We start from the raw sequence: 20156 nt of genomic DNA on the forward strand, positions 1-20156 counted from the left end.
CCCTTACAGGAATGTGCTGGACAGGGGGCGTAGAGCATACCGCTGGCATGGGTGGGGGTTGGTTTAAGGGGACGTGCGGAGGCAGGGGCTACAGTGCAGGCCACCGTGTAGCCCGGTGGAACTCGTTGGGCACAGGGGTACGCACAATAATAATAATAATTGCTTACTGTCACAAGTAGGCTTCAATGACGTTACTGTGTAAAGCCCCTAGTCGCCACATTCCGGCACCTGTTTGGGGAGGCTGGTACGGGAATTGAGCCCGCGCTGCTAGCATTGTTCTGCATGCAAGTCAGCTATTTAGCCCACTGTGCTAAACCAGCCCTGCTAACATGTCTGCCTTTCACTCCCGACAAACAATGGACTTTGGAATCCAACCAGGAACGGTGGCCTTCATCCTGGCCGCCGCAGCCCTGGGGGATGCACTGGGGGAAGGAGGTGCTGCATGAGGCCTTGCATGTACCAGCAGTGCTCGTCATTCGGGCTTGCTGTTAAACACTCCGGCTGAGCAGGAGGACCATACGGCATATATGCCTGATCTCGTCTGGAATCACAGGTGTATGGGGGAAGGACATCTACTCTCGGTGGTGTTGGTCATCCTGAACTTTACGCTGTGGGGAGCAGGGTGAGAGGAAGAATTCTGTGGAGAGAGGAAATGTGCTTTAGCATTACTGAAGGTTCTTGTGGAGAATTCTCCTGGGCAAGTTTTATGTCTGATTATTTCTTGCACTGATCCCTCTCACCTTCCTTCACAACAATTCACAGATATTACACTATGGATGTCTTACACGATTCATGGGAAAGTTTTCAGGGATATAATTAAATTAGTTGGAAAGAAACAACCTAATTGATTGAGGCCCAATGTATTATTTTTTAAAGTCTGTTCATTAGGATTTTCAAACTTGACAAAAGAGTTCACATCTAGCAAATGAACAAATTCAAATAAGATATAACGGTGTCAACGTACAACAGATACAGTACAAAACAATAACGGAGAATGAATAAGACCAGATAGCTCTGGGTCAGAATCCCCAACTTATTCCCACCACGGATAGGGGACCCATTTGCAGCCCACCAGGATACAGGCAACATTATAGACCTACATCTCACCATAGCTACAAACCAAAATCACAGAAGAAGAAAACAATATCCCGAGAACCCCAGTGCCCAGGGTAATCGACTACCTCTTACGACACAGTTGAAACTCTTCTCCAGATCCCGACTGTAACAGGCAAACATCTTACACCATCAAGATGGTACGGCGACAATAGCAAAGATAGAGAACCATGCTCAACCAGACCTTAATACTCAGCCTAGGGTTTGTCCCATAGAAGTTAAAAAAAAAGCAAGCACAGGAGCCAAGACAACAGGATATCTCTGGCCGAATATATTATTAAAAACAGGCAGTGTGCAATTTGAATTCATTTCTACTGGCATCTCTCATAAAACAAGTTACTCAATCCACATTCAACCTATGCTGCTATTTCCAAAAAGGGAGACTGCAGCTCCGTGTTACTGAACCTTCTGCACCAATTAAAATAGAAAACACAAGTATGGCATGAAAAGCATGCTTTAGTAAGCACAAGGTGAATGGTGCCTCGACCTCCTCCTGCTGCTGCCGACACTGTAATCTACCACAGCACCAGACCAGAGAGAGAGAGAGAGAGAGAGAGAGAGAGAGAGAGAGAGAGTGAGAGAGAGAATATATTAAATCCGACGTACAATATGCTGTGATTTTCTTCCCCAGAGTGGGGGTGGGAAACACATTTCATTTGTGTACAATTCATTCCATTATTTTAATTAGTTTATTCCATTCATAATAATCTCAAGCAGACACTTTGGAATGTGTATACACTGAAAATTCTAATAGTAATGGACGGGATTAACTCCTGAATTTCAGGGTGGGTGCTCTTTCAGTACCTTCCCTGTTTTTGCACTGATTTGTGAAACTATCAGCTGCTGTCATAGCATTCTGGTAACCTTAACTCGGGTCTGTCCTTAACATGTTGCATTTTCCTCCAAACCTGTTCCTTCCATTTTCTGTCCTTTGTTGTTGAAAAAGTCTCTCCATACATTATAATCCTGATATTTAAAGAAAATGTCTTCCTCCGTCCCCAACAAATGCCCACCAGGGCAGTTCCCTGCTCGGGGCCCTGACTGATAATGTTGATAAATCAATCATTCATCCTTTGCCTGTAAGCACTCCAATGCCCTTAGGTTTATGTTTGAATTGTTGCACTATAGGACCTTTTGCGTTCTCAGCTTTCTCAGGCTAATTACAGTGTAAGGCTCCAAAGGAATTCCTCGATGACATAATTTAATGTGACAGTTCCTCTGAATGACAAACAGGCAATTTAAGGGATTGTGGAATTAGACATAATATATTTAGTAACACCTTTCAAGCCTTAACAATTAGAATTATTTGAGACGAAGAACTATTTATTACAGTCAATGCAGCTAACTTCAACTACAAACTAAAGTAAGAGAAACATACAGAGGGGCAAATAAGCTTCCACAACTGAAGATATAGGATTGAGAAAATCACTTTGGGCTATCAGAATTTTTTTTGAAAGTATTTTGAGTGATTCAGATTCATTTTTTCTAAATGTAGGTTCTGATGAGTGAACATTGGCTGTATTCATAAATTCTTCGCAGTTTCTGGTTATTTTCCAGCTCCATTCTCAGTTTTATATGTTCCCTACCTCTTCATTCCAATTTATTGCTGTTTGGCTCCAAATTAATAGCAAGTGAGAGTGCAAAAGCATGACTACGTAAAGTACATAAGACTTTTAATTCAGGAGAGAGGTTAGTGGTGGGGAGGGGGTGTGGTTGAGATGAGTGAGAAAGGGAGAGAGAAAGAATAGATTTTTGGTAATCTGAACAGGAACCTATTAGTCAGATGACTAATACTGAACAAGGGTACTCTCATTAACCTGGCACTGAAGTTGAAGCTATGAATCAATTTGATTCAAACTGTCAAACTCTCCTTCAGTGTTATGTCATTCCTCACAAAACAGCCAGCCTGGGATTCATTTTAATTGGTCATCAATACTTGGCTGAGAAGCATAAATCAAATCCTGCTTCAAAGCTGCTGTTTTATTCTGAGTTCAGACAGGCCTATAATTAACTTGAACACTGGTTCAAGGGTTGTAGGGTCTACCTTTTAAGTATTGTACCTACTGGTGTATACCTGGCAGCATCATCATCAGCAACAATCTCTGGGCCTAAGCTAATGCAACAAACAACCTCAAAGCCAACTTCAGACTTGCAGCCTTGGCCCAGTCAGAAATATGTACACATAGAGCAAAATTTACTGAGCGGTGTGGTTCCCCACGCCTCCACCTGAAGAGTCATGCTGGCTGCCGTACAACCGTTTGCGCTGATTAGCTGAGGTAAGGCTTCCCACCTCTCACTCGGAAGGAAGTCCCACCACAGAGAGCTGCCAGCCAATCTGATTGGTCGACAATTCAGCAGTCCCAGCAGCGACGAGGAGCACTCCACAGATTCTAATCCCCAGAACCAGGAAGAAGGTAAGTGTGGGAGCTTTGCAGAGGGAATGAGGGTTCTTGATAGAAAGGCCAGGGGAGCAAGTTCATACCTGGAAGTCACAACCTTACAGCACTATGGGAGCAAATTTAGCACATGGATCATATTGATCCACTACTTTCTCAAGGGAAACTGGAGTAAGGAATGCATGCCGACATTTCCTGCGACACCCACATCCCAAGAATTAATAAATTAAAAAATCCAACTCTACATCTATTGGTTGGTCACAATAAGAATGTGCCACATTATGACAGTCGATATTTCCCAGCAGAAAGTAATGGTGACATCATGGATTCCTGCGACTATCTTTACCCCAAATATCAGTTGCAAACATGTTTTTACTGTCCCTCCAGGTACATGCAGACAAAGCTGGAGAAAACAGCACAACACAGATCATATTTCAATTTCAACTTCACACAGTTTCTGAGCTCAGCCACACAGGTATGTCAGGATACTAACGGACAAGGTCAAAGCTGTTAAAACAACTGGATCAAGAATCATTGACATACCTCTACAATAATAACTGCAATAAGCCAGAACCTTGAAACAAATCAGACATCCAAACTCTGCAGCAGCGAGTTCTTAACTAAAGGCAACCTAAGGGGCTAGGCTGAAAATGGAAGTTGATTATTCAGCAACGGCAACAACAAGTTCTGAGTGCTGCATTTCTGCTTTGGTGATGAGCAGGGTGGGTAAAAAAGCATTTTGTCAGAAAGGTCAATCTTCTGCTAAAGGGAAACTGATTGAACCATTGAATATTTGAGATAAGAAAACAATTGAACAGGAACATTATTAATTATTCCTTGCTCCAATTGATGAATAAAACATCAATTGTTCCTTGTTCTAATTCACAAATAAAACAATCTGCTTCTCCTCAAATCAGAATTGCACTGAATGTGGTTTTATGGCGTTGAGAACTTCTGCCAAAAACGTAACTTGCACAGTGCCCTTCGAAGTGCCAAGCATAACATATGACACACGTGCAAACATTTGTACCAGATGGCAGTGGAAAAGCAGCACATTACAGTAGGAAGTCAATGAGGATATCAACAGCCCACAAAGCCTAGGTAAACAACAGTCCATAACACTGGTCCATAATTACTCATTGGAAAGGCTCCCTCGGCCAATTGTATATTTAAAGTCACAAGGCTCCTTATGAATAAAAACACATTACAAATGAATGTCTTTTTAGCTTCGGCATTGAGCAACATAGCCATACAGCACAATGGAAAATGTTCAAGTTGAGGGGATGGGTGGAAGTGAGGGTTAGTTAACACATTTGCCTCTCAAAACATCATAGTCCTAACTAGGGGTGGGGGAAGGGCAGTAACAGGTGGCAGAAGAAAATGATCCTGTTCAGTGAATATCTTTCCCCCCCATACTAAAGTACAGCCTTTGGAACCATAAACTACTTTTGTTTGCAATGGGATGAACTGCAGATATAACCCTTTATTAAACTAAACACAGTAAAACTTAGTGTGCACCCACTGTTGTGGCAGCTCTGCTGCTACAGATCCCACCACAAGTTGCAGCAGACAAGTTCAACTAACATGCAATTAAAATCTTAATTTAAAATGTATCTGAGTGCAAGGCAATAAACACAAACTCATTCTTCTTTTATCAGCTTCTCCCATTTTACTTGGGGTTGCCACAAAACTGGTTGATCACCCTTTTCTATCTTCACCTTTCAGTCACCCGTTCTTCTTCCAATCCCATTAGGTTTAAGTCTCTCACCACCGCATCTTTCCATCTGGTCTTAGGACTTCCTCGTTTCCTTGTCAGTCCTAACAGCACTGAGCGCACCATATTTCCTCTCTCGCCCTAAAACAGGTGACCATACAATTTCAATCTCTTGGCTAATTTCATTGATGCCCCACAATCCTTACTGACCCCCGAATGTACTCGTGCCTGATATAGTCCTTTTGCATCATTCCACACATCCATCTCAGCATCCATATCTCAGTTATTCTTTCTCTACTTGATGTTGCCCAAGGTTTCCGCATAATACAACAAGGTCAGTCTCACAACTGTGTTGTAGATTCTTCCTGTCAGTTTCAGTGATATTTTTCACAACACTCCATTATTCCACTTTCTTCATTTCCATTTTTAGATTTCATCTTCTGCCACCATTGATGCCAGGTACTTGAAACTATTCACTTTCTCCAAGTGTTCATTCATAACCTTGATGCCTTTTCTCTGATCCTCTTCTCCAGATGCAAACTGACAGTCCATAAATTGGATCTCTGGTCTACTGATCATCATGCTTTTCTCCAGTTCTCCAGATACTCAGTTGTGTTCTCATCATCCCCATCACACAGGTCAATGTCATATTCATACATTGTTGACTGTGGTACTCCCTACCACACTTGCTCAGTGAGAACGTCCATGACCATCAGTAAGAGGGGGTGCAGTGCAATCCAATTTTGGCTTTGAAACTCCAACTCTGCCCTATGCTGAATCTTACTTTTCCTTGCACATATCCTGTAATACTCAATATACACTTCTCAGGGACTCCTTGAATTCTAGCACATTTCAAGACTTCCTCCCTCGGCACCCAGTTGTAAAGTTTCTCTAGATCAATGGGGAAACAGTGCATTGGCAGGGCAGCACGGTGGTGCAGTGGGTTAGCCCTGCAGCCTCACTGCACTGAGGTCCCGGGTTCGATCCCGGCTCTGGGTCACTGTCTGTGTGGAGTTTGCACATTCTCCCTGTGTTTGCGTGGGTTTCGCCCCCACAACCCAAAGGTGTGCAGGTTAGGTGGATCGGCCATGCTAAATTGCCCTTAATTGGAAAAAATTAATTGAGTACTCTAAAAAAAATTTTTAAACAATGCGTTGGCCTTCATTTGATTCATAGCAAAAACGGCATTGTGGTGCTTCTACCAGCCACAAATCCAAACTGATCTTCATACATTTCCACTATTTTTCTCAATCTGTGGTCTATGTTGTCAACCATATTTTGAAGGTATGTGGTAGGAGTTTAATTCCACAGTAGTTTCTGTAATCTTGAATGTCACCAAAATGCTTTTCCTCCATTCCCTTGAGATTTTCTTTTTAACATTACACAATTGAGTAGCTAGTCAGGACCTGGACCCCATTCACTTAGGTAGGTCCAAACTGGTATTTCATCTGGTCCTACTGGTTTGTTGTTTTTTATCCCATCCAGTACGGTTCTGATTTTTTCCAAACTGATGCCAGTTGTCATTCCTTGATTTTTTTATTTTTTTAAAAATGGAACACACACTATTCATATTTATCCATTAGCACTAGCAAGATCAATCCCACAAGGAATTACTTGTATAACTTCTAGTTAAGACTGTCCAAAAACATTTTGCATGGGACCGTTAATTGAAAGGGGAGAGGATTTTCATTCCCATTAGTTTGGGATGATCTTGGGAACAGGAATCAAAGAAATGGAAATGTTTGTCACAACATGCTACTCATCTCCGATAAAATATTTAATTTCCAGAACATGCAATTTACTTTAATTATTTCTTGAAAAACCGTCCTTAACCTAACTGGTCAGTATCCAATTCTTCTAGTCAATTGCAGGTCACATTGCTATTGACAAATTTTATGGCAATCAGATATATTTTTTTTTAAATCATTCCCCAAGCCTCAAATTGCATTCTCACTCACAGTATACAATTTAGGAGCCGCAAGGGCAAATAGATTAAACTATGTGCTCAGATTATAGAATCATAGGATTTACAGTGCAGAAGGCCATTCGGCCCATCGAGTCTGCACCGGTCCTTGGAAAGAGCACCCTACTTAAGCCCACCCTACCCCGTAACCCCGCCCAACCTTTTGGACATTAAGGGGCAATTTAACATGGCCAATCCGCCTTATCTGCATATCTTTGGACTGTGGGAGGAAACCAGAGCATCCGGACGAAACCCACGTAGACAGGGGGAGAATGTGCAAACTCCACACAGTCACCCAAGGCCGGAATTAAACCCGGGTCCCTGGAGCCGTGAGGCACCAGTTCTAACCATTATGCCACCATATGGCCCCGGTATTATACTACAGAAACATATTTTTAACTGCTCAGTCTACAAACGTGGTGTAGATTTAAGTTACAAAGTTAATTCAAGAACAGCATTTTTCATAAATAATCAAACATTAGATACGAGCAGACAGACATTAAAATTGTGCAATCATACAGCATATGGTCCAATCAAGTGAAAGAAAAATAGAACTAAATGCAGCTTTAATAACATAGTCCTTTGTTTAATAACGAAGTCTGAAAGGAAGATCATTCAACCCAATATATTCAGAGTCTATGCCCCAAAATTGTTACGTCTCAAATCTTTTTGATCAGCAATCTAAGAAACACTAAGCATCTTTCTTCAACTTTAATGCATGAAAATAATCAAGCAATGGTATTAATATCAGAATTACCACAGAATTTCTTTGCATTCTAGGTTAGAATTTGAAAGACAGAGTCCCAATAGATCTTTATCTGAAGTTAATGAGTCACATATTATTTGACAGAAATGGAAAGTCACACAGTACTTGAACAGTCACCTCAACATAATTTTTGACTACCACAGACTTCTCATTTATTTAATTTCTTAGGCAAAGTTTATATCTGTAACCACAATCTAACTCGCATCAAAAACAGGTTTTTCTACCTCTGCAACATCGCTACTATCTCAACTTGTCGGGCGGCGCAATGGAGCAGTAGTTAGCACTGCTGCCAAACATCACTGAGGACCCAGGTTCGATCCCAGTGTGTTTGTGTGGGTCTCAACACCCCCCCCCCCCCCCCCCCCCCCCCCCTCCCCATGACCTCAAGATGTGCAGGGTAGTCTCTAACTTGCCCCTAAATTGGAAAGAAAAACTGGATACTTTTATTTATTTTTTTAAATCTCAACTCATCGGTCTTCAAACATGTTTTAGTTACCTCCACACTCAATTACTTGATGTCCTCCTTGATGGCTTCCCAGACTGTACAAATTCCAATTCACTTGTATGTAAAAAGTTCCAATTGACTCAATATTCTCATAAAACTGTTCATTCATTATTTTTACTCGGTGATCCCCCCTCCCTCATTCACTGCCAGAACCAGACTTTCCTTTAATTATTAATAATCTTTATTGTCACAAGTAGGCATTAATTAACACTGCAATGAAGTTACTGTGATAAGCCCCGAGTCACCACATTCCGGCACCTGTTCACGTACACAGAGAGGAAATTCAGAATATCCAATGCACCTGACAGCACGTCTTTCGGGACTTGTGGGAGGAAACCGGAGAATCAGGAAGACATCCACGCAGACACGGGGAGAACATGCAGACTCCACACAGACAGTGACCTAAGCCGGGAATCGAACCTGGGACCCTGGAGCTGTGAAGCAACAGTGCTACCCACTGTGCTGCCCACAGCACAGGTAGAAGTACTTTTATGCACCAGTAGTCACAAATAGCCAGGCATCACTCCCATATTCCAGTTCCTGCTTCACTAGAAACTAAACCATTCTCTGGCTCACCAATTCCGCTATTCATTGGCTCTGAACCTCTATTCTCAGTTGCTGCTTGTCCCTAGAAGTTTGTACCCTGTAAGCAACACTACACAGCAGCAGGTTAAAATCACCCAGATGAAAATGATGAAATGGGCCTTCAGTTACCTTTCAGGAACTTCCAACTGGAATCGAGAAAATCAGAGAAATCTTCCATGGAGAAAAAGCAAAGTGCTAAATAAATATAATCCTGCCAGTTGACAATTGTGTTGAAGAGACTGAGTCTTCACTAACCTACTTTTACAATTAAAACATGTTTCTAATTAGGCAGCAATCCTCCTGTAGTATGTGCAGTTAAGGTCTGACAGACAAACTTTTCAGCTTCCATCGCTGGCGGTTTTCAATTACATCCTTGAAACAGCATTTGGTTACTTTCTCATTAATCCTATTCTCACCAATCATCAGTATCCAGACAGGCCACATTTCTTAGCAAGTAGGTTATCAGGTAACAATTGAAAAATGAAGGGCTCCTGTACCTAGTTCTTTAGTATGTGAAGCTAGCAACTTCTATTGTTTTAATGGAAGTTTGTCTAACATTACATACCACTCGGAAAAGCAAATGAAGTGCTGTTTTCTGTGTGCTTGATGTTTAAGTCTATCTTTGAAGTAAATTTGTGTATGCTTTTGTCCCCCATTCCATACTTCACAAACAAATTGAAGTACACTGTAGACAATATTATTTATATTTCAATTGTTGTTTGAAGTGGCTACAATCCATTCAGCTGAACATGTGCCGTTGGACTGAGAGTCTTCCATATTTTGGTATTATTAAATTCAAGTGGCAATATTTCTGAATTTGCTACATTGTGCTACAACTCAGCAACTTGGTAAGCATGCAAATAACAAATCAATTTCACACAAGAACCTTTTTAAAACCGCCATAAAGAGGCAGATTAAAGACTGTGAACCCTAAATGAGAGACACAATTATGAAGCACTCTATCCAGAGGCATGTACACATCGTCTCCGCCCCGCAAACACACTGGAATTGCAAATTAGAATAATCTTCAAACAGTCTCATTTAAAACAACCATGTCTGCCCATATTTTTGAACAATTCCTCCAGATTCCTTGTTAGGACCAGTTTTAACAGGAATCCGTGCAGAGAATGAAGACAGAATGTAATATTTTCTGCACAAAACTTAGCATTTGCTACTGTATTTTGCATTTATACTTATCAAACCTAAATTTTCCAAAAGCTTCTATTTTCTAATATATTTCTTTCCACAATTTTCATCTTTCCACCCTCCAACTCTCCCGTAGAAAAGTCTCAATGATTTATCTTCCTCTTAATAAAAATTTAGGACTGAAATAAATTAAGAGCTTGCTATATATTTACACATGGCACAAATGGCACTACTTGTCTTTGATGCTATTAGAAATAAAGGTACACTTAAGTTTCACTGTACGTTAACAGCACAAATCGCACAATAGAGGGAGGGTGAACTGCAATTAAACCAAGAAATGGGCATGGCAGCAGCATCTTAAATAAAAAAACAAGATCAGGGGGGAAAAAGGAGAGTGACGATTAGGAAAAGAAAGAAGCAAACTGTAATTACACACTTCCAAAAATCACCTGGCACACAAAGATTCATAACACCGACATACCAATCACCCAAGTCTAGACTAGATATAAACAAATGAACTTACCAAGTCATCCAATGCATAACGCAGTAAACCATGCTCATACAAGAGAAAAAATCTTCTCTGCCATTTCTGAAAAATAGATTTTGTTGTTTCAATGTTTCATAGTGTTTCAGTCAATAAACAAAAATCTGTAACCATGTTACAGTGTGCAGCTAAACATATGCCAATTTTTGTGCAGGGATCAAAGGGTATGATGATGAGATTCTCTGAGATTCAATAACAGTGTTAAAATGAACAGCAGAAAGCCAGTTCCGGATCATAACAAATGGTCATCTGGACATTGGAAACTGAACAGTGTTGAAAATCTCACTTGGTAGTGCTACATTACTGCAGAAATTCTAATCGGTTACACAAGGTAAAGAATAATTAAATATATTTGACAATCATGAAAACAACAAATAACAAAAGGATGGCCTTGCAGAATACAACACCAAACATGTTCCATAGATGTTGGCGTACAAGTTGACCTTTGAAGCCTTGAGAAATTCCTCGGAAAACAGAGGTCAACTTATACGCTGTATATAAAAGTAAATCGTCGGCATAGGTGTAGATAGTTGTCAACTTTGTCACTCACATATGGGGTCTGCTCAGTGTGGGCATGTCTTAAACTCACACCAATCTTCACAACACTGTTCCTTCAACGTTGCTGGATCAAAATTCTGGAGCACTCCGTAATAGCTGTGAGTGTGCCTGCACCATATGGAGTCCTGTGGATCAAGAAGGCAGCTCACCACCATCTTCTCAAGGTCCCTTGCAATCAGTTATAAGGTACCAGTCAATGAAACATCCACCTGTGGGGTGAAAATGTGAGGCTGACTACTAAAGTGAGGCATGCCATGGCTGAAAAGGTGGTGTGGGGTCAACTTATATGCAGAGTATGTGCAAAAACATGTGTTGGGAGGGGGAAAGAGGCTTGGGGGGAGGGGGGGGGGAAGGAATTGGGCTATCATGAACACTAGAACTTACACGCCACGATTCACAATACTGCAAATCTGGCACAGGAGTCAGAGCAAGAAAAATGAGAATAAGCGGTTTTGAAAAGTAAAAAATAAAGTGACGTGTATTTCAAGCAATTCCAGATGTTTTAAATTTATCCGTACCTTTCAGCAGCAGTATGGTATAAGATACTCTTGTCTTGCGGCATTATTCTCATTCATACATGGGATGATGGCATCCCGGGAAAAAAAGTGTTTATTGCCCATCCCTTGAGATTTGGTGGTTCGAAGCCTTCTTGAACTACTGGAGTCCATATGGTGTAGGTACATCCACAGTACTACCCCAGAGAGTGTTCCAGGATTTTGATCTAGCAACAATGGAAGAACAGTGCGACATTTCCAAGTCAGGATGGTCCATCATTTGGAGTACTTTCAGGTGGTGGTGTACCCATGCACCTCCTTCACGAGTTCTTCTAGATGGTAGAGCTCACAGGTTTAGAAGGTACTGTTGAATTAACCTTGATGTGTTGCTACAGTGCATCTTGTAGATAGTACACACTGCTACTACTGTGCCCCAGTGATGAAACATACATAGAAACATACTTAGAAAATAGAAGCAGACGGTGGCCATTCGGCCTTCAAGTCTGCTCCGCCATTCATTCTGATCATAATTGATCATCAAGTTCAATACCCTGATCACGCCTCCCCCCCCCCCAAAAATATCCCTTTAGCCCCAAGAGCTATATCTAATTCCTTTTTGAATGTACACATTTTCACCACAACTACATTTTTTGGTCGTGAATTTCAGATTCACCACTCTCTGGGTGAATAAATTTCTCCTCAGTCCTAAAAGATCTACCCCTTATCCTCAAACTATGACCCCTAGTTCTGGACTCCCCACCATCAGAAACATTCTTTTCAAATCCACCCTGTCTAATCTTGTTAGAATTTTGTAAGTTTCTATGAGATCCCTTCTCACTCTTCGAAACTCCAATGAATATAATCCTAACTGATTTAGTCTCTCCTCATATGACAGTCATGCCATCCCAAGAATCAGCCTGGTAAACCTGCACTGCACTCCCTTCCATAGCAAAAACAGTCTTCCTCAGATAAGGACACCAAAACTGCACACAATACTCCAGGTGTGGCCTCACCAATGCCCAATTGCAGTAAAACATCTCTATATTTCTATACTCAAATCCTCTTGCTATGAAGGCCAACGTACCATTTGCCTTCTTTATTGCTGCTGTACCTGCGCGCATACTTTCAGTGACTGATGCATGACGACACCAAGGTCTCGCTGAATAACCACCTGATGCAGTGAATGTTTAAACTGATGAAATGGGTGCAAATCAAGTGGGCTTTTTTGTCCTGGATAGTGTCAAGCTTCTTGGGTATTGTGGAGCTGCAATCATCCAGTCAACTGCAGAGTATCATCAGACAACCCCCACCCCCTATCATCAGACACATCCTATCCCGCCCCGCACAATTACCTTTGATTCCCTTGTTAGTCAACCAAAACTGAGCATCAATAAGCAGGTTACTGCTAGTGCCACTTCACAACACTTTCACAGACACCATTCACGATGAATGGTGAGTGGATTGATTGTGCAGTAATTATCTGGATTGTCTCCTTTTTGTGAACAAGACATACCTCTTTTTCCACTTTGTCAAGTAAACACAGTTTTGTAGCTAGAAGATCTTGGCTAGACGCGCTGCTAGTTCTGGAGCACAAACTTCAGCACTGAAGCCAGAATGGCATCTGGACCGTTCACCTTTGCCGTATCCACCGCGACTCTTGCGGTGGTCACTCCTGCCAGTACGGTCATGGATAGATACTTCTGCGACAGATAGATTGATGATGACGAGGACAAGCAGGCTCTTTTCCCTTGTGTTATTTCTCTGACCAACTGTGTTGGACCAGTCTGGCAGTTATGTTCTTCAGGGTTCAACCAGCCTGGTTAGTAATGGCACTACCGAGCCACTCCTGGTGATTGGCATTGAACTTCCACATCCAGATTCTGTGCCTTTGCCGCCTTCAGTGCTTCTTCTAGGTGGTGTTCAACATTGAGAAGTACGGATTCATCAGGTGAAAGAGGATGGTAGGTGGTTTTCAGCTGGAGGTTTCATATTTCACATGATGCCATGAGACTTCAGGAAGACTGGGGTTAATGTTGAGCATTCCCACAACCACTCCCTCCCCACTGTATAATTACTGCACTACCACCTCTGGTATCTGTCCTGCCAGTGGGACAAGAGAAACGCAAGAATGGCAGCAGGGGTAGTGGCTGAAAGTCATTCTCACAGAATCATACCCATGTCAGGTTAGCTTGGGCGTCAGCTTTCCTAATTTTGGCACAAGTCCCCAAATGTTTATGAAGAGCTCTTTGCAGGGTTGACTGGGCTGGGTGTGCTTCTGTCATGTCCGGTGCCTAGATCAATGCCAGATGACGTGGTTTTATTCTTCCTCAACTTTGATATTACTGAGTAGCTTATTAGACCTTTCAATTGCTATGGGTTTGGAGTCACATGTCCGCCAGACCAAGATAAAATAGCAGGTTTCATTCGGGAAAGAGGATCAGTGAACCTGGATTTTTACAGCAATTCAACAGTTTCATGGTCACCATCGTGGAGACCAGCTTTTCATTCCAGATTTATTTAATTCAATTTAAATTCCCAGCTGGAAAGATGGGAGTTGAACTCAAGGCTCCAGAGAATTAGTCTGGGCCCTTAGTTTACTAGTTAAGTAACAAAATACTCCGCTATCGTTCCTGTCTCATAGCCACATGTCATCATTTCTGTGACGGCCATGTGGTGCATTATTTCAATAATTTTGCTTTGCTAATCAAGGTGGATACATAAATGTTGTGTTTCAGATGCAGTAAAACAATGATAAATATCAAAATCTGCAACATAGCTCCCAGACCACCTATAGACGCATCAGTATGAATGCCCTGGTGTTTGACACTATGGAGGCTAGGTGGAAGAATAGTAGGTTCTTTGGTTTAGCAACATTGTGGAGGAAGAACCTGGTTAAGCAGTGACGGTATAATGTGGGCTTTAGAAGCATTAGTCGGGAGGGGCAGCAGGATGAAACATTGTGAGATCTAGCAGTATTTTGGAAAGAAGTCCAGATAGGATGCACTGAAAGGGCAGCACGGTAGCATTGTGGATAGCACAATCGTTTCACAGCTCCAGGGACCCAGGTTCGATTCCGGCTTTGGTCACTGTCTGTGTGGAGTCTGCACATCCTTCCCGTGTGTGCGTGGGTTTCCTCCGGGTGCTCCGGTTTCCTCCCACAGTCCAAAGATGTACAGGTTAGGTGGATTGGCCATGATAAATTGCCCTTAGTGTCCAAAATTTCCCTTAGTGTTGGGTGGGGTTACTGGGTTATGGGGATAGGGTGGAGGTGTTGACCTTGGGTAGGATGCTCTTTCCAAGAGCCGGTGCAGACTCGATGGGCCGAATGGCCTCCTTCTGCACTGTAAATTCTATGATCTATAAGACAATCAAGTATTTTGCAATTCAATATGTTTTAATAATCTCCCAGCTCATTTTCAAATCAGGTGGAAAGACGAGAAATCAAAATCAATTCTTTATGTAAAATTTGGATTTATTTATCTCAGTCAAAACATTTGTATTTAGACGAGATGATTTAAAAACAGTCGGAAAGACAAAATTAAGAAAGCTTTTTTTCAGCTAACTTTCAAACTAACTACCTTGAAGTAACTTCAAACATTCATGATTAGACACAGCTATAATTTGCAACACTTCATACTTGAGATGCCAAAACAATTATGTACATAAAAATATAATTATGTAGATATGCAACATTACAAAAATCTCCACCTCCCGTGGCTAAATACCAAGATTTCCTCATTTATCAGTGTTGCCCAGCTCCAGAACCCTCCTTTAATGTTATCGAATTGAAATCTCCCCCCCACCCCCGGCCGCCACCTCAACTCCAGTACTACAAAAAAAATCCTTTTCACTGCTACTAAACTCCAAACTTCTCTACTGTCTCCAGTAATATGGTATCCTATGACTTCACCATGTGTAATGCTCCAAATGATCTGTCAGCACATATCATTTAGAGGTGCAGCCATTGTGCTTCAGGTGACATATATGTAAATTTACTTGTGAAAGGTACAAAAGACAAACCTCTTTCTCTCAATCTCATACCATCAAACTAATTTATATTAATATCTGTGTATCTCCCAGTCCCTCCCCTAACAGTAGTATGCCCTACCTTACTGACTTAAGGCTTACAAAACAACCTGCCTTGATCCTATGGCCCAACATGGAGCTTAGACCCGGCCTTCTCATTTTCCTTTTGAGAGGGTAGCTTGAGAGTTTAGAGATGGTATAATCTCTGTATTCATGTTGGATAATTGTGATTTTGAATCCCAGGGTGATACCCCATCTCCACCTAGTCTACCAGCAATTCAGGGCAGCCTCATGAGAAATGTAAATGCTGACACACCCACAGCACTCAAGCAAGATTGAGAAGGAAAATATATATTTTTTAATTAAACTGTATAAGATACCCATCAGCTGCTTGATGTGGTGCTGAATGTAACTCTTTCATAGCTGAAGGGAACCAAAGGTGAAAGGAGCCAAAATTAAAACACAATAACTTATACTGTTTGCATTGTATTCACGCAGATGCCATTTACCTTGTGTGAAAGACTCTGTTTCAAGATGGGGAATTTTCACACATAGGTGGTAATTTTGGGCCTGAGTTAGCCATCGGCGTAAATGACAATGTGAGCCCAAAATCTCGCAAGAGTCGAAAAACTAGATTCTTGCCAATGAGACCTAATGTTCCGATTTTTCATGCCCTTTGCCAGTGACATAACAAGGTTCCCACTATGAATTGTAATAAATTGAAATATATTTCAAGGACTTTCCCATAATATGCTCCCCCCTGCTGAATATTCATACCTCGCCGATGTGCCATCGCATTGGCGAAGTTTACAACCGGTACCTAAAAACTTGAAACAGCCAAGCGGTACCTGCCAGTGGCGCCAAGGTAAGGACAGAAAAAGAGGGACATGCCCAAGAAGTCCCTGGCAGTGCCAACCTGGGGTCTGGCAGATGCCTGTGTAGGGTGGGGGGTTTACTTGCGGTGGGATGTCTCCGGGGGGAGGAGTTCCATCTCAAACGCAGGTCAGGGCACCCTATTTAAGGCTCTGTGGACTGGTGTTGCCAGCTCTGTAAGGCCCTGCCCCACCAGAATAATGGAGGATCCATGCGCCCAGATTTTATTATTTTTTTAACATGTATTTTATTACAAACATGTATTAAAACTGGTTACAGTGAATAAATACCCCAGGAAACATACTTCCCAACAATCAACTATACAGTCGGTACAGATTTTTCCTTTTTTTCACCACCCCTCTCCCCGCGCTGAACAGCCCCCAAACACGGTCACAAACATCCTTCAACGTCCCCAGATTATTTGTACACAGAATGCCAGAAAATTTGAAGAGAAACTCAGTTATGCAGCTGGAGACTGACACTCTGAAAAATTGTCAGAAGATCCCGCCCATAGTTGCCACAAGCCCTATGTGGCAGTGGGCATCATTCAATTAAAGCACATGCCACCTGGAGTAGGTCCCATCACAGCAGGCAATGAGAGCCCAATGTGGCAGACCCTTCTCTGCAAATATGCTTATAATAATCACTATTCATCCAAGTTACTATTCCAGCAACAGTCATCAGATATCTGAAACACATCAAATGCAGGATGCAAAGTTTGATTCTTAAGAACTGTTGGTTAACTGACAAAAATGCACTCTTCAACTTACCCTCGACCGTTGCACTGGATTTTCAAAGTCAGTTCCTTCAGGAGCCAATAATAACCACCCTCCATAGATAGGTTTTGCCTGAAATATAGGAAGCAGGACAAATTCAACAACTTTTTAAAAAACTATAAGAGTAATAACTGAGATGAGTACACAATTTAAAATGTTTTCTCTCCCATTTTCAACTTTTCTTGAAAGTGCTTATCCTTGCTAGGGTATCATCCATTGGGTACCTCACTTAGGTTGACATTTTATCTTCAAGAAAGTGAGTGGAGGGCCTATTCCATGTGGCCCTTGTCTGATGCCGCCACTTTCCACCACCAGCCCTTTTCCTACCCCACACATTCACTATCTCTCTCAAACTCCGCAAAGTTCTTCCAGCAGATACCACTACAGTGATAGCGGCGGATTGTTCTGAATTCTTAACTCAAGAGCTGTTGAGGCCAGTTGTAGTGCCTCATTTTTGTCCACAGATTGGAGTTTATATTTGGGATGGCTTATTAGATCACAGAGGTCTGTGGATAAATATTCAGAAAATGCACAGCCTATTAGCCAAATATATAAAATGAATGCAATAGAGATTAATTCCAATGAGCCAAACATGAAACATTCTCCCAGCCAGCCCAATGGGCGGCACAGTAGCACAGAGGTTAGCATGTCGCTTCACAGTGCCAGGGTCCCAGGTTCGATTCCCGGCTTGGATCACTGTATCTGCGGAGTCTGCACGTTCTCAGTGTCTGCATGGATTTCTTCCAGGTGCTCCGGCCTCCTCCCACAAGTCCCAAAAGACGTGCTGTCAGGTGAATAGAATATTCTGAAACTGAATAGGATCTGAAAGCACTGCCCCGGACTGATGGAGGCAGATTCAATCGAGGCCATCAAAAGAGAACTGGATGATTACCTGAAGAGAGAATTTGCAGGGCTGCAGAATAAGATGGTGGAGTGAGATTAAGTGAGCTCCTCTTGCAGAGAGCAAGCTTCAGCACACAGGCTCAACGGCCTCCTGTACTGTAATATGCTATGATATTTGTATTAGAGAGAGTGAAACAACTGGAATGAGTGATTTGTACTATGAGAAGAGATTAAGTACACAAGGGAAGAATGAGAGCTGCTCAAGTCTTGACTCAACTATTCCAAAGCACTTCTCACTGGTTTCCCATTTCCCACTCTCCTTAAGCTTGAGGTCACCCAAATTTCTGCTCCTCGTGTCCGTATTCACATTGCTCATTCACCTATCGCTCCTGTGCTAGCTGACCTACATTGGCTCCCAGTCGAGCAACATCTTGATTTTAAGATTCTGATTCTTGTTGCGAACTCCTCTTTGGCCTCATCCCTCCCCATCTCTGTAATCTCCTCCAACCCCACAACCCTTCTGAGCTATCTGCACTCCTCTCTAACTCTGGCCTCTTGAGCATGCCCAATTTTAATCATTCCACTATTGATGACCATGCCTTCAGTTGTCAACGCCAGAACTCTGGAATTCCCTCTCTATACCACTCCAAAGTATTACCTCACTTTCCTCCTTCATGATGCTCCTTAAAGCCTACTTCACTAACCAAGTGTCCTAATATCACCTTAAGATATAGGATAGCACAGGAAGATGGAATTGTAGTAGAAAATCAGCCATAATCTTGCAGAATGGCAGAGCAGGCTAAAACGGGGTTAATGGCCACTACTTTTATTTCTTATGGAGGAAGTCTACCTGCGTTTATAAAACAGACGGTCTGATTACGGAGTTAAATAATAGACATTCCACTTTGGTTTGCTTTAAGGAAACTTTGTAACTTCTAGGTGCAGGAATATATTTTCACATGCACAATAGTTAGGTAAAAATGTTGAACAGAAAATGACTACCATAACATCCTGGCTTACTTTTATCTACCTTGTACCACTATGTACTTTCTTGCCTTGAGCAGATAGAAGAGTAGACATGCTATCAGATGAACGATCTGACTATAAACCAATAGACAATTTATTTAACATTAAATCAGGTTTATGAACACATTCAGAAAAGGCAGTGTATTCACAGTAGAAAACAAATTTGGATGCTCCTTAGAATATTTTAACAAATACACTTCTTCTTGGGCTATCTCTCATCACAACATTAATCTTGGCGAACAACCACTTTTTGTAAGGTGAAACACTGCTACAGAGCCAAATCTAACATTGTCTCTTTGTTGGCCTAAATAATTGAAGAGTTGGGCACGAGAGGCCACAGGTAAGACCACTCTCAAATGCCCCAAGTAAAAGACTGCCCTGTTAAAGCAACTGCAAGATAATGATTAGGCCTTACAGCACCAAAGGCATGCATCCAATTTTTGAGTAGATAATAATGAATCACCTCCTCAGGAAGGTTTGATTCTTTTATCATTGCCAGAAACGTTGAACAACCTGTACAAGATCCTGTGAAGGCATGTCAGAGATTATTGCTTTCAAAACTACATTAGATCAATGGCCAAACATTAAAAAAAATATATAGAGGTCACCATGCCAATCAAACTGTTATTTGAACTGAGCTATCCATCACAAAATTGCTAATTGCATATGCAAGTCCCATAAAGCCTAGTTGCATAACCCATTTAAATTCTGAGCATTGATACCGTGAATGTGTTTGGCACTGTTCACGAGTGAACTTGGGTGTTTAACCACTTCACGTGTCATAATCTGTCTAATCAGGAACTAGTCACGAACCTAATGGACAAAAAT

At 41.8% G+C, this 20156-nt stretch overlaps 1 protein-coding gene across 2 annotated transcripts in view; it reads right to left on the reverse strand.

Annotated features, from left to right (window-relative positions):
* The window catches only part of LOC119979096 (protein outspread-like), a 295919-nt gene that overhangs the window by 253680 nt on the left and 22083 nt on the right, over nt 1-20156 (reverse strand). For both annotated transcript variants that reach the window (XM_038821092.1, XM_038821093.1), the window contains exons 2-3: nt 17454-17531; nt 10712-10777 (exon numbers count right to left, since the gene is read on the reverse strand). In XM_038821092.1, the coding sequence (XP_038677020.1) occupies nt 10712-10777; nt 17454-17531 (144 nt within the window). The remainder of the gene's footprint in view (nt 1-10711; nt 10778-17453; nt 17532-20156) is intronic.

The sequence above is a fragment of the Scyliorhinus canicula genome, chromosome 15 (assembly GCF_902713615.1).
Source record: "Scyliorhinus canicula chromosome 15, sScyCan1.1, whole genome shotgun sequence".
NCBI lineage: Eukaryota > Metazoa > Chordata > Chondrichthyes > Carcharhiniformes > Scyliorhinidae > Scyliorhinus > Scyliorhinus canicula.